Source organism: Thunnus thynnus, chromosome 16, assembly GCF_963924715.1.
Source record: "Thunnus thynnus chromosome 16, fThuThy2.1, whole genome shotgun sequence".
Classification (NCBI taxonomy): Eukaryota; Metazoa; Chordata; class Actinopteri; order Scombriformes; family Scombridae; genus Thunnus; species Thunnus thynnus.
In genome coordinates, this window is record NC_089532.1 from 25,662,345 (window position 1) to 25,677,679 (window position 15,335).

At 38.3% G+C, this 15,335-nt stretch overlaps 1 protein-coding gene across 3 annotated transcripts in view; it reads right to left on the reverse strand.

The window, feature by feature from the left end:
* Nucleotides 1–5,561: 5,561 nt before the first annotated feature.
* The window catches only part of daam2 (dishevelled associated activator of morphogenesis 2), a 98,780-nt gene continuing 89,006 nt past the window's right edge, over nt 5,562–15,335 (reverse strand). For all 3 annotated transcript variants that reach the window (XM_067614919.1, XM_067614920.1, XM_067614918.1), the window contains 2 exons: nt 10,764–10,934; nt 5,562–10,566 (listed from right to left, as the gene is read on the reverse strand). In XM_067614919.1, coding sequence (XP_067471020.1) covers nt 10,354–10,566; nt 10,764–10,934 — 384 coding nt within the window. In that variant the 3' untranslated portion in view covers nt 5,562–10,353. The remainder of the gene's footprint in view (nt 10,567–10,763; nt 10,935–15,335) is intronic.

Here is a 15,335-nt window from a genome sequence, read left to right on the forward strand (position 1 = left end):
GATTTTTATCTTATTTTCCATATATAAAACTGTGTATACTGCAAAAGAGCCTTTGAAATATTTGATTGCTTTGCTCTTTGAATTATTTTTGTGATGCATTGTTGTTTTTGTTGTTAGTAACACTGATGAGAAGAAGAATATTAAAATTTGTATCAATACTAATATTAATAATCATATTCAGCAGGCTATTAATTGTATCTTTATGAATAATAAACCCTTGTGGCATGATGTCGTCTGTGGATTTGATGTTGTGATGAGTTTTCACTTCCTTTCAGTGGCCACATTGGGGAACTGCAACACAACGTCAATTAACAGAAGCTACACAGATATTAGAGACAAATCTGTGATTTGTGAGTTTGGGTTTTATCAATGAAATTGACTGGATACAAAACATAGTTTGGTAATCTTTCTGCATTTTTCGATAGAGTGTAAAACAGGAAATATGATGTTTGCCAACTATTTACATCATGTTGTTGAAATAAATATCTTTGGGTTTTCAAATAAAATTCTTCATTAGAATGAGCTGAGATTGGCTGTGTTGTCATTATATGAAACTCTTTATATTATTATATTGTATATATTATACTATATTATTAAACTGGGCCAAGAGGGCGCTGTTGTGACCTGCAGCAGGTGTGTTTGTGTCTGTCATGCGTTTTTGTCATCTAAGCACTTTAATGATGTAAAAATAAATATAATATAATATAATATGATACAATATAATATATGTAATAATATGTGTAAATATAGTTGTGTCAGCATTTATAATAAACACATAATTATCAAAGATTATGAACACCTGTCCCATGTAATGCTATTTACACATGTCATGTGTTGATGTCATGATGAGCAAGCTATCTATCTTTCTGTCTGTCTGTCTGTCTGTCTGTCTGTATGTATGTATGTATTTATAATAATGTTGGCGTCCTTGGGTTTGATGTTGTGATGAGTTTTCACTGCCTCCCAGTGGTCACAGTGGGGAACTGCAACACAACATCAACCAACAGAAAATAAACAGATATTAACTATGATGTTTATCATTATTATTCATTGTTGTTTTTATCAGTGTCACTAATAAACACATTAGTACTATTGTAGGTTTTATTCATGATATATATGCATTCTAATACAGGATGAGTTACTACACCTCCACATTCTTCAGTGGGCTCAATACCAGCATTAAATCCACCTCTATTTACATGTGTGGGCTGGACAGAATATCAGAAACACCACTGTGAGTTTTCTTTTATTTGGAACATTTTCACCATTACAATGATACTCTTTCTGACTTGATGTTGGTAGAATGGAGACATTAAGTGTGGTCATTTGAGTTTCTTGCTATTGATGCAACTACATCACTGTAACTGTTGCCACTACATTTTTCCTTTTGTGTGTCAACACCACATGTAGATTAATCAAGTCTAGATCATAGACTAAGGCTGCAAGTGAGAGTTATTCATATTATCAATTAAGAAGTCAATTGATTTTTTGATTAACTGGTTACACATTTGGTCTATAAAATATCTGAAACCAGTGAAAAACCAGCAGAATGTTTGGCCTTTTTCTGGATAAATGACTTAAAAGCATGAATCCATTATCAAAACTGTTGTACAATGATTTCTGTTGATCAACTAATTGATTAAGCGACTAATAGTTTTATCCCTTTGATAGATCAAAGACTAAATTAAGAGGATCTCTATCGATACCACAGAATCCAACTTCGTAGCATAAGACGTATGTTTTGTAAGTGTTCAGAAATTCTTCTCTCCACCCGTATAAACACACACCATCAAGCCCTTCTGTGTCGATACACGTGTGACTCAAACTCTCATCTCAACAAATGATTGTGAAGAAAAGAATAAACAATCAGCTGTAAGGGACAAAAGTTTATTGTAACCCTACAAAAGACACAGGGTGAGAAAAATACAAAACAAAAATAAAATTATAGAAATGAAAAAAAAAGATTCTCATTCTTATACAAGTCTCAAAACTACTCATCATACACGGACCACAGTTTAATTATTCATATTTTTAATATAACATTTTGTTGTAATGCTGTGTGTACATACAAAATATAGCAAACTAAATAAGGCAAATAAATAGAGGTACAATTTACAGGAAAATGGAACATTCCTCAATGTTTTAATCTTTTTTTTTTAATCTTATCTCAAACATCAAGAATGGTGTACAAAATGCTTTTTTTTTCCAACTGTACATCTTTCGGTGGAGGATACTTTTTATTTTCCAACCATAAAAATACTGACTCCTCACAATTATACAACCTCTAAAACTGGGTGCAACTTTTCTCAGGCAGTACAAATTGTTGTGTAACAGGTGTGTTCCGTATTGCAAGCAATTTTCTATCAAAGGTCAAAGTCAACACATCACACTTTGTGCACCCTTCTTTAGGCATGCAGGTCGACGCCAAGTGACAGAAATGTGGTGGTATCAGAACTCCCTCCCCAACCCCCTTTTTTTTCTTTTTTCTTTTTTTTTTTTTTTACACACCAAAGCGACAGACAGGTGAGGCCTTTAAACTCAATACACTCCTGTTACTGTGCGTACAGTAGCGTCACCTCTTTGTGTCTGTGTCCTGTCCATCTCTGTCATCCTACAGACTGACTAATATGTGTTTCCAGCGGCCCAGCCGGAGTCCCCAACCTCACTTGCCCTTTTCCTCTCTTTCCTCTTCACACCATGTTTTTTTTTTTGCCCCACCCTTTCTTGCACCCTTCTAAATTCAAAGGGATCTAAGCCCTGAAAAATGGCGCCGCAAATGGAAATGTCCCATAATAAAAGTGCATTGAACAAGCTACTAATTTCATTCCTCTGATTTCCATCTTTACACTCCAAAAAACAGCCAGTCAATGGCCAAATAAACATCCAAACATGTAACAACACAAACATGTAATAATACTGACAATGTTGCAATACCCCATACTCAGTAAATAGTCTGCACTACAATACGGGTTAAAGCTCTGGATTAAGAGTTTAAAGGGTCTGCCAAAGTCTGATATAATAACTCTGATTAACTGGAAAGACAAAGGAGCAGAGGTTAGAAAATAGGACAGCTCAAATATACATGAGACGCTGGTTAAAGAATATGAAATCATATGTCATTTTCTCCCTAAGGACTTAAGGGACTTTCCCGATTTTTCAAAATTTGAAACAATTTGGTTTACAAATTAATCTCTAAAGTGTGCAACATGGGAACTGAAAGATCACAACCTTTTCAGCCTTCTCTCTGCTTCAGTTTGAGGCAAAACTGAAGGACTATGACACTGGTAGGATGAGATGTCTGTGAAATAACCGATTATGGATAAATTAAAGCTATGGGGGGGAAAGGGAGTGGGATTTAATGTGCACAGGTAATTAATCAAACCTCTCTGACGACAGGCCAGCCACACTGAAGTACACATTGGTAAGTTATTGTGCCAAGAGCTGAAGTCAAATGCTGCATCATGTTAAGAATTTGTAGAATTATAAATGCTTGACAGGATGAATCACAAGATGGCACCAATACGTCCAATCACAGTGACAGTTATATACAAGCCCATAAAACACAATAACAGGAATGGCACTTGTGTGACAAGCCAGCTTAGTGTGGACATGATCTTAGAGACAGCAAGTACATGCACATTGCATAGAGGGTGGTAGATGGGGGGTCAGTAGGGGCCCAATAGCACGTTTTTGCCCCGGGGCATCCTAAATGGTTAGTCTGGCCATAATACTGGTTTCATGAGAACACTGGTGTTGTAACTTGGTGAAAACAGCATGTCTCTTATATACAGCTGTACTTATTTTCTGATCTCTTGTGTAAATTAATTTCCCCCGAGTGTAAAACAGTGTAAAACAGTGTGTAAAACAGGAAATGTGGTGTTTGCCAACTATTTCCATCATGTTGTTGAAATAAATATCTTTGGGTTTTCAAATAAAATTCTTCATTAGAATGAGCTGAGATTGGCTGTGTTGTCATTATATGAAACTCTTTATAATATTGTATTGTATATATTATTAAACTGGGCCAAGAGGGCGCTGTTGCAACCTGCAGCAGGTGTGTTTGTGTCTGTCATGCGTTTTTGTCATCTAAACACATTAATGTATGTTGTTGTGAATATAATATAATATAATATAATATATGTAATAATATATGTAAACATAATTGTGTCAGCATTCATAATAAACACATAATTATCAAAGATTATGAACACCTGTCCCATGTAATGCTATTTACACATGTCATGTGTTGATGTCATGATGAGCTGGCTATCTATCTGTCTGTCTGTCTGTCTGTCTGTCTGTCTGTCTGTATGTATGTATGTATGTATTTATAATAATGTTGGCGTCATTGGGTTTGATGTTGTGATGAGTTTTCACTGCCTCCCAGTGGTCACAGTGGGGAACTGCAACACAACATCAACCAACAGAAAATAAACAGATATTAACTATGATGTTTATCATTATTATTCATTGTTGTTTTTATCAGTGTCACTAATAAACACATTAGTACTATTGTAGGTTTTATTTATGATATATATGCATTCTAATACAGGATGAGTTACTACACCTCCACATTCTTCAGTGGGCTCAATACCAGCATTAAATCCACCTCTATTTACATGTGTGGGCTGGACAGAATATCAGAAACACCACTGTGAGTTTTCTTTAATTTGGAACATTTTCACCATTACAATGATTCTCTTTCTGACTTGATGCTGGTAGAATGGAGACATTAAGTGTGGTCATTTGAGTTTCTTGCTATTGATGGAACTAAATCACTGTAACTGTTCCCACTGCATTTTTCCTTTTGTGTGTCAACACCACATGTAGGTTAATCAAGTCTAGATCATAGACTAAGGCTGCAAGTGAGAGTTATTCATATTATCAATTAAGCAGTCAATTGTTTTTTTGATTAACTGGTCACACATTTGGTCTATAAAATATCTGAAACCAGTGAAAAACCAGCAGAATGTTTGGTCTTTTTCTGGATAAATGACTTAAAAGCATGAATCCATTATCAAAACTGTTGTACAATGATTTCTGTTGATCAACTAATTGATTAAGCGACTAATAGTTTTATCCCTTTGATAGATCAAAGACTAAATTAAGAGGATCTCTATCGATACCACAGAATCCAACTTCGTAGCATAAGACGTATGTTTTGTAAGTGTTTAGAAATTCTTCTCTCCACCCGTATAAACACACACCATCAAGCCCTTCTGTGTCAACACATGTGTGACTCAATCTCTCATCTCAACAAATGATTGTGAAGAAAAGAATAAACAATCAGCTGTAAGGGACAAAAGTTTATTGTAACCCTACAAAAGACACAGGGTGAGAAAAATACAAAACAAAAATAAAATTATAGAAATGAAAAAAAAAGATTCTCATTCTTATACAAGTCTCAAAACTACTCATCATACACGGACCACAGTTTAATTATTCATATTTTTAATATAACATTTTGTTGTAATGCTGTGTGTACATACAAAATATAGCAAACTAAATAAGGCAAATAAATAGAGGTACAATTTACAGGAAAATGGAACATTCCTCAATGTTTTAATCTTTTTTTTTTAATCTTATCTCAAACATCAAGAATGGTGTACAAAATGCTTTTTTTTTTCCAACTGTACATCTTTCGGTGGAGGATACTTTTTATTTTCCAACCATAAAAATACTGACTCCTCACAATTATACAACCTCTAAAACTGGGTGCAACTTTTCTCAGGCAGTACAAATTGTTGTGTAACAGGTGTGTTCCGTATTGCAAGCAATTTTCTATCAAAGGTCAAAGTCAACACATCACACTTTGTGCACCCTTCTTTAGGCATGCAGGTCGACGCCAAGTGACAGAAATGTGGTGGTATCAGAACTCCCTCCCCAACCCCCTTTTTTTTCTTTTTTCTTTTTTTTTTTTTTTACACACCAAAGCGACAGACAGGTGAGGCCTTTAAACGAATACACTCCTGTTACTGTGCGTACAGTAGCGTCACCTCTTTGTGTCTGTGTCCTGTCCATCTCTGTCATCCTACAGACTGACTAATATGTGTTTCCAGCGGCCCAGCCGGAGTCCCCAACCTCACTTGCCCTTTTCCTCTCTTTCCTCTTCACACCATGTTTTTTTTTTGCACCACCCTTTCTTGCACCCTTCTAAATTCAAAGGGATCTAAGCCCTGAAAAACGGCGCCGCAAATGGAAATGTCCCATAATAAAAGTGCATTGAACAAGCTACTAATTTCATTCCTCTGATTTCCATCTTTACACTCCAAAAAACAGCCAGTCAATGGCCAAATAAACATCCAAACATGTAACAACACAAACATGTAATAATACTGACAATGTTGCAATACCCCATACTCAGTAAATAGTCTGCACTACAATACGGGTTAAAGCTCTGGATTAAGAGTTTAAAGGGTCTGCCAAAGTCTGATATAATAACTCTGATTAACTGGAAAGACAAAGGAGCAGAGGTTAGAAAATAGGACAGCTCAAATATACATGAGACGCTGGTTAAAGAATATGCAATCATATGTCATTTTCTCCCTAAGGACTTGAGGGACTTTCCCGATTTTTCCAAATTTGAATCAATTTGGTTTACAAATTAATCTCTAAAGTGTGCAACATGGGAACTGAAAGATCACAACCTTTTCAGCCTTCTCTCTGCTTCAGTTTGAGGCAAAACTGAAGGACTATGACACTGGTAGGATGAGATGTCTGTGAAATAACTGATTATGGATAAATTAAAGTTATGGGGGGGAAAGGGAGTGGGATTTAATGTGCACAGGTAATTAATCAAACCTCTCTGACGACAGGCCAGCCACACTGAAGTACACATTGGTAAGTTATTGTGCCAAGAGCTGAAGTCAAATGCTGCATCATGTTAAGAATTTGTAGAACTATAAATGCTTGTGATATCAGATGAAACACAAGATGGCGCCAATACGTCCAATCACAACTGTCAGCTGCATTTATAGCAAATACATTGTTTGGAAAACCATGAGCACATAAAACACAAGAACAGGAATGGTACTTGTGTGAAAACAGGGTCACAGGCACTTAAAGGTGAAAATGAAAATGTGTTTGGGAACAGAAAAGCTGAATGAAAGACAAACTGGGATAGTCACTGCCAGAGATCCTAATTACATACAGTAGTAGGTGATCAGTCTGTCAGTCTAAAACTGATGCTCTATAACAAAATAAGTTTGTAGATCCAATATAATCAACAGATCCAGCCTTATTCTCATGTTTTGTTACACAACTATACTGTATAAACAAGTGCTTGTTCAGTGGGGAAACTAGGGAATGGGGGAACAGAACCATATTCATGTTATCTGTTAATATGATCCCTTAAAAAACTGAACCGGGAGCTGTTGTGCAAATCCTGCGGCTTGTCAAACACAACCAATCTAAATATAATAAGTATATCTGCCAAAGCATAAAGTTGTCAAGAAAAAGGCTCAGCTGGTGTCTCAGCCTTAAACGCCCTTTTCTCCTCTGTCTCTGGATTATTAGAACACATGCCTACATGAGCTAACAGAGGAGATTAAACGCATGATGATGTCTTCTCCCCCAATTTGCCCTGAAAAAAGAAAAGTCCAATCCTCTTACTGCACTCCTGGACACCTCACATACGGCCTTATACTATACAGTATGTGGATGGAATGAGTAAAATGGGTCATTTAAGAGCAACATGGATTACTACTTTATGCAAACTAATATGATTTCACTCCCTGGACTAATTTTCACTTAACACACTCTGAACTCTATAAATGCTGCATAACAAAAAAACCTAATTTATCCACTGTTTGTGTCCATCAGCTGTGTCTGTCCAGGGAGGAGGAGTATGCGTAATCCTGTAACTGGGGACAGCTACGCTTGTTTACATTGTGTTGACCCTCTGTGATATTAATTTCAAACCCCTACGGAAAACTGCAACTGTATATGCCCTTTCCTCATCTTTTAATGAATTTAATGAGCATGTTGTCCTCCATCTGCTTACATGAGGTTGTATGTTAATATGGGGTGCATGATGCTGGTTTCAAATGGATCCGTCCTTTTATTTGATGCCCCAGAGCCCATCAGCTTCCTCATCTCCCTACACACTGACCAGGAGTCACTGTGGGTCCACTTCCTGTAGCAAGCTACTGTATGTCCATCTCCAAGAAGATGTAAATGTTGCACTGAGTCGACCACATACATTGCAGCCTTTGTCATACCTACTGCTAAGATTTTAGAAATGCATATATTAAAAAAATACTACTTTGAATATGTCCAAAACTCAAAGGAAAATGAGCTGAGTTGGCTGTAGTACGCGCTGCTGACTCTTGTTTGTCCTATGAGTTGTAACAGGTTGCTTAGAAGAATGGAGTCTGGACATTTGTAAACAAAAATTTAAGAGAAGCTGGAAGGAAAGCTGGAAGTAAGGATTGTTTTCTGAGATGCTCTCTGAAGCCGGTGTCTTCCTGTTGGTGTCCTGTCAATGTGCACCATTTAAAGCCACTATAAGATAATCCACACCCTCTAAGTGCTCTGTTTTACCCTGACATTGCAGTAACAGACTCATCACATGGTGCAGCCTGATGTTACAATGCAAACTGAAATAAAAATGCACAGAAACGCTGTACAGTTATCTTAGTCACAGCATGATCAAGCACTAGTTCAACTTGTGAGAGTAAAAAATGTTGGACTGGACTGATGGCTCTGTCCAGTGAGTGAATGTTTTAGCACCAGGGGGACAGATGCTACGGATGAGACTCATTAATGGCCCAACGAAAGGCCCTTTACTTTTCTACTATGGTAGAGTCAATGTGGCCTACATTACATTTTCCAGTCCACGGAGCGGAACACACACACACACACAGATAAACACACAGTCCACATTCACATGTGAACCATGCAGACTGATAGTTGAGCAGGGAGAGCGCTGTAAACAAATGGCAGATTATGCCTTTGAGTTCCAGACAGGCAAGTTTCCAAAAATCTAAATGGCATTCCTTCATTATCTTTGTTATCGCTATTGTTCGTTTAAGTACAAAGAGGACTTGGTCATGGACTTAAAAACCTGTGAGTGTAAAGTTAGTCAGAAAAGCTACAGTGCAAACATAGACATACAGGTGTGAAAAGGACGAGCAAATATCTTTTTTTTTTTTTACATAAAGCGCAAAAATGTATAGAAATTCACTTCAACAGCAATGTGAACTTGCAACACCAACGAATAATGCATTGCGAGTACAAAACCCAAAAAATGCCATGAAAACATAAAAAAACACCCTCAACATCTTTGCAATTAGCTTGTCTGCATCTAAATATAAATATAAACGCCTAATTGCAGTATGTTTTGTATTAATACATTTACATTTGCTTTCTTTTTGCTTTGGCACTGGTTAATGCCAGAACAATGAAACCATTGAAGAGTGGAGGTGATTCTTGACACCTTGTGGCACAGTCTTCATTTTGTCAGGTGGATCAAGCTGTTTTTCCTTGAGAAGAGATGTATCCTCTGCAAATTGCAGCTGGGGATGTACGTACGTCCTCCCTGGGAATGCTGTGTGCTGGAGGAGGCCACTGGGATGAACGATAACGCCCTGTCGAGTAACCTCCAGCTGTATCCTTCCTCTGTCTTTTACGCTCTACGCCCTTTGCGGTAAAGGAAGTTCATGAATATCCATCCTTTCTGTCGCTGAAAAATCTCTTGAAGCGACCTTGACATTGGAGGTATGGCTTCGTTCCCCCATCCCAACTTCTTCTTTTCCTGTTTTTTTTTTTTAAACCTGCCCTGGAAGAGCTTCAGCGTCCTTTTTCCAACCTTTTTCTCTTGGCCTCGTGTCTATGTACAGTGTGACTGGCTGATCCCAATGTCCCTGTGTTTCAGAGCCAGATAGCAAGAAGACAGGGCTGCTCCAGGACCAGGGAACTTACTGAGGAACAGCAAAGGGTTTGTGTAGACAAAAAAAGAGCAGTGAGAAACAGGGAGTGATAGACAGCGAGAAACTTGAGCACAGTGTTAAAGGATATGGTCAAAAGACATGGGATAATGTGTCACAGTGGTCTGTCTGTCCATCCGTCCATCCCAACTGCCCTGTGTCCAGCTCAGGAGATCATACAACGTCCGGGACATACGGGTTGGGAATAGCTTTACAAGACCAATCAGAGGAGAGCGTGGCATCCTTCAGAACGGCGTGGCTGCCCATACATGTCACAACATGTCCAGTCCAGCCGTTATTTACATCCTCTCCAATGTCAATGGTCACTGTTCCAGAACCTGGACTAAAGGTGTTAAGAGATCTACACCACGGCAGAATTTAGGTGTCTAGTGTATGTTTTTTTTTTTTTCTCCTTCCTTTTCCCGACCTAGTAGTTGACCTTGGTGACGGCTCGTTCGCGGCCGCCGCCCTCCACCAGCTGGTTGACGGAGCGCTTGCGGTTACGCTTGAACTTGTTCAGGTCCTTGTCGAAGACCTCGCCAGAACGCAGTGCTGACACCAGGTCGTCGAACTCCCCGCCAACCTCGTCTGAGGCACCGCTTTTCTTGGATCGCCGTTCCCGCTCCCTCTGCTCCTTGAGCTGGAGAGGGAGAGGAGAGGTCAGAGGATAAAGGTGGAGATAAGAAGGGGTTAACCCGTGTGTTATACATTTCATTTTTTAAATTTTTAACCAGAAAGTATCAGAATGCCAATTTAGCAATGACTGACAAAAATCATTTCTTTCTTGGACAACATGATAAATACAGTATGTATGTATGTTTCAGGTTTGTGTCTCACCATGGCCTCCATCCGTGCCCTCCTCTCCTCCTCGTCCTTGCGTCGCTGCATGTTCTCCAGGTCTTGCCGTGCTTCGCTGAACGACTGCAAGAATGTGTCGAAGATCCCAAAGAACTCGTCGGGCTGCATCCGCCCCTCTTCCTCCCCAAAGTGCTTCAGAGATTTGGCAAACTGTACAGAGATAACCATGTATATAACTTTTAGATAAGCGAATGAAAAGCTGGCTGGTACACAACTGATAAACACACAATGATCTAAACTAATTCACTAAAACCAAATGCTCCATAGTATCTTTTGTACTCTCAGCTCTTGTACTCTCTTGTACTCTCAGCTCTACACTTTAAGTTTGTTCCTGTAATGAGAGGCATACACGTGAGCTGGCATATGCATGTCTTTGCTCAAATTCATCTGCTGGTACACATCGCTTGATGTTCTCAGAAACTGCAGGAACAGACACACACACACATAAACGCGCACAAGGTGGGAGAATGACTGCATGATTTGACCACCGTATGTCCGCCCTGTTCAGTCCAATCTGTCCAGTGCTCTGTGCCAGAACGATGCCTGCAGCCAAAACTACTCTACATTCCTGCACACACAGCTTCATCCTGCAGTATACAGCAGAATACACAGTGAGGCCTTGCTAATATCCTTTAAATACAACAATGTGATACGTGCAGGAATAGATTCTGGCTACGTACTGTAGGGGTCAAAGTTAGTTCTTCTGGCAAAAATAGAATACAGGTAATTTTCCCCTTTTAATAGCATACTTATTAATCCTAATTATACTGGTTTCAGTAAACAAACACTTAACCTTGATATAACACAGCTTTTCAGTCTTGTTATTACTATGGTGCTCATTTTCAAAGTTGACATAAATAAAAGCAGCAGTGTAAGAAACTTTAAAACCCTTTATTGAAGATAACAGTACTGCAATGAAAAAATTCTCAATTACAAGCAAAGGTTCTGCTTTCAAAATTGTATTTAAGTAAATGTACAGATGTATTATCAGCAAAATCTATTTCAATCTGCATTAATAGTTTTTTGTCCACTTGGGGGCAGCAGAACCAGATATAAACACAATATTATCATATCTTATGAAGTTATTCAGACAAATGTGTTGGCAAATAGTTGTATTTACATATCTAGTAGATAGATAGCAACATTAGCATTCACCTGGAGTTGTGTTCCTCCTTTTAGCTGTTTTGTTCTACACCAACTCCTGAGGGAAATATCTGACTATTTAGCTGTTAAATGCTCTTCTTTAGAGCTCCGCTAGAGCTTTTTCACTGAAGAAAGCAAAACTGATGAGAGTACAGTTTGAAAAACCCAAACAATGATCCAAAATAGACTTTAATTTCCATATGATTCAGGGGAACTGCACAATCAGGTGATGAATCTTTGTGGGTTGGTCACAACAAGAGAAACCTTTCACATTACACACAGTCATTTGATCCATTCTTTATATAAAAACACTGATTAGTGCAGCTTTGCAGCATCTAAAGTAAACTCATTATACAGAATGGTCCCTTTCAGAGTGTTTTATTACTGATAAAATTATGTGTAAGCGACATTTTAATGCTGCAGCTGGTCAAGGTGGAGCTATTTCTAACTACTTTATATCCTGTTGTGTAGTTTATTCTATATATGTGCTTTAGATTTTGTAAAATGATCATACTATTTGGAGGAAAACTGTCATATAAGCTACACGGAGTAAAGAGTATAATTATTTTCTCTGGAATTTAGTTGAGTAGAAATATAAAATAGTATAAAATGGAATTAACTAAGTCATGTACAAGTACTTGAGTAAATACTTTATGTACTTCGTTAAGTGTTTAGATTCTAAAGTAAATAATAAATGGCACTGTTTTTTCTAGACTTGTGTTTTTCTTCCCCACCAATGCTGGCTGATTTTCCATGTGAGCTTTTGTTTTGGGTGCGTGCTGCACATTAGGTAGTGATTTGTTATATGTACCAGCAATGGCTCACGTAAAGGCACAGTGGAGCTTTCAGACGACCTAAGAATAGCAACAGTAAGAGCATCATGCCGTTATTGACTATCATAACATAAAATACCTTCACAAGCAAATTACTGTGCAGGCATATCCATTTGCCTATGTGCTGCCCCGAATCAATCAAATTCAAAAGTTCACTCAGCGAGTTAGAAAGCAGCCATGTCTACTGTACTTTACTACTCGGCTCTACTCTTATCTTATGAGCGAACAAAGTGACAGAAAGCCATTCCACTGTATGTGTTCTTATTGTTGTGATATGAAGGAGTTGGGGCTCGCACTTTTCTGAGGATGCAAAACCATCCTGTTATTATGGGCCGGTCACCATGGCAACCACCACCATCATCGCTCTCCCTCCTGTGATTATGTGTCTGGTCAAATCTGTTTCCTCTCATCCCCTTGGGTCTGTGCTAAATGAGTAAACACACACACACACACACACACACACACATACAGTGAAATCGAGAATATGAAGTCACAGAGATTTAGCTCCTCTCATACAGACAAACTCACACAAACCCACAATGTATTCTGTGAGAGGCTAATTATTTTCTTGTTTAACTGTTGATAGAGTATTACATGCGTCCCTGTTGTTTCAGTTCTAGTTTTCTCATATTTGCTTATCATGGATGTTGAATGAAGACATTGTCAAGCACTTAGATTTAAACCTGTTCAAATCCTCAGATATGTACAGGCTGTTTCAGTTTGCCTCTGATTAATACATCCTGGAATTGGTCTAGCTCAACTGCTTAAATCCTGCCAATTATTCAGAAGGTACTGTGACTGCTCTGCGTGTGAGAACTTGCATGAAGCACATTATTTTTTATCCAGCACAAAACTTGTACAGGAAGAAATAAATGGTAAAGATTAATCTGACATTCTGCAGTCTGATCCCTCCACGGACACTAACACAGTGACGACCAGAGGACAGCAGCCAAGCTTGTCTTACAATAGTCTCACCCACTAGCCACCTAACCAGCCTGCCAGCTGAGCCGTGCCAACTTATTAAGTGCAGGAAGAAACATGGTGAGTAATGGTGTAATAGCTAAAGCATAACGGATTACTAGCTTGAGGTGGTAGGTTCAATGAAAGTGGGCAAGTGGGAAATTAAGTGTTGGATATTGATGCTGAGCTGGAAGTGAAAGTGAGAACAAAACATTGCGTATATGCAGGGAAACTGCAGTGCCGTTTCTTAGAAGCTCATGTCAGATGCTCCTGTTTAAAAGGATCAAAATGTATTTCATTTTAAGCTGTGTTACGTTAGCTTTGATCCTGTTAATTGCACACAACATGGAGAAACAGGCCCCGTTGTTGGTCACATGGTTGGACATCAGATGTTCCATTTCTGTGAAAATCCAACTATTGACTTTTAAATGGACTGCAGTAGAATTTTTGCATGTTTTAGCCCATTTACAGCAACTTACATACATTATACTTCCACAATATATTTTCCAAAGCAAACAAGTTTTTAATTGTTATCCGGGGAGGCAATGTTGGCTGGTCCACGTTGGTCCGGGTTGAATGATCTCAACTTTTGGATGGATTGTCATTAAATGTTGTGCAGACATTCAGGATGAAGCCTACTGACTTAAGTGATCCTCTGACTTTTCATCTAATGTATCATCTTCTCAAATTCCAGCTTGTCCAAAATTTGGTTTATGACCCAATAGCTGCTGAACGAATGACATTCCCATCAGTCTCAGCTTATGTTTAGTGTTAATTGTCAAATGTTAGAATGCTAACACGCTAAAGTAAGATGGTGAACATGGTAGAGTAAACATTTTATTTGCATGTTAGCAAGCTGATCTATCTGAAGGATCCATCAATATGGCTGCTTTTATTGTCGCCAAAATTAAATTACTGCTGTGTAAATCCACCCCGACTTAACAAATAAATCTCAAATTACAACTGCGTGATAATGTAATGATAACGTAACTTGGTTAATAATAAACACAGACGTGACATGGATTTCAAGTCTCTACGAGTTGATTCTCATATTGTACTGAAAAGAACTGAAACTAATGGCTGCGGTTTAGATTTGAGAAATCACTTAGGACAAACAACACTTCAGCATGCTTTGGGTTGGCAATAATATGAAGTATACATAATAAGAAGCAAATACGCTCAAATCTGCAAAGACAGTGGTTTGGTTGTATGAATGATGAAAGAGTGACTTGAAGAGCACTCCGATGAAGGCAGATTGACGATACACGTAGGTGCTGTTTTTAATGTTCCAACCCATCTACTAACGGTGTTTTATTATCCAAATTACTGCCTGGACCTGCATTTTTTCTGCCACATTTAGCACTAGTGTTCATAATTCATTTTATCTTAGTATTTCCCCTTCAACAGCACATGTGGCGATGGAATATTTAAAATCACTCCCTGCTCTGGTTTTTTCTGGTGCTGTTTTGTTCTTGGATAGAGACCGAATCTTGTATTGTCTGTGAACATGTCGATGATGTGGGTGTGTGGATGTGTTGTTAAGTTTAAACCTGACCAATCTCTCTGGATAAGAGAAAAATCCCCTCTCTCCTCTGGAAACCTCTGTCCCAATAAC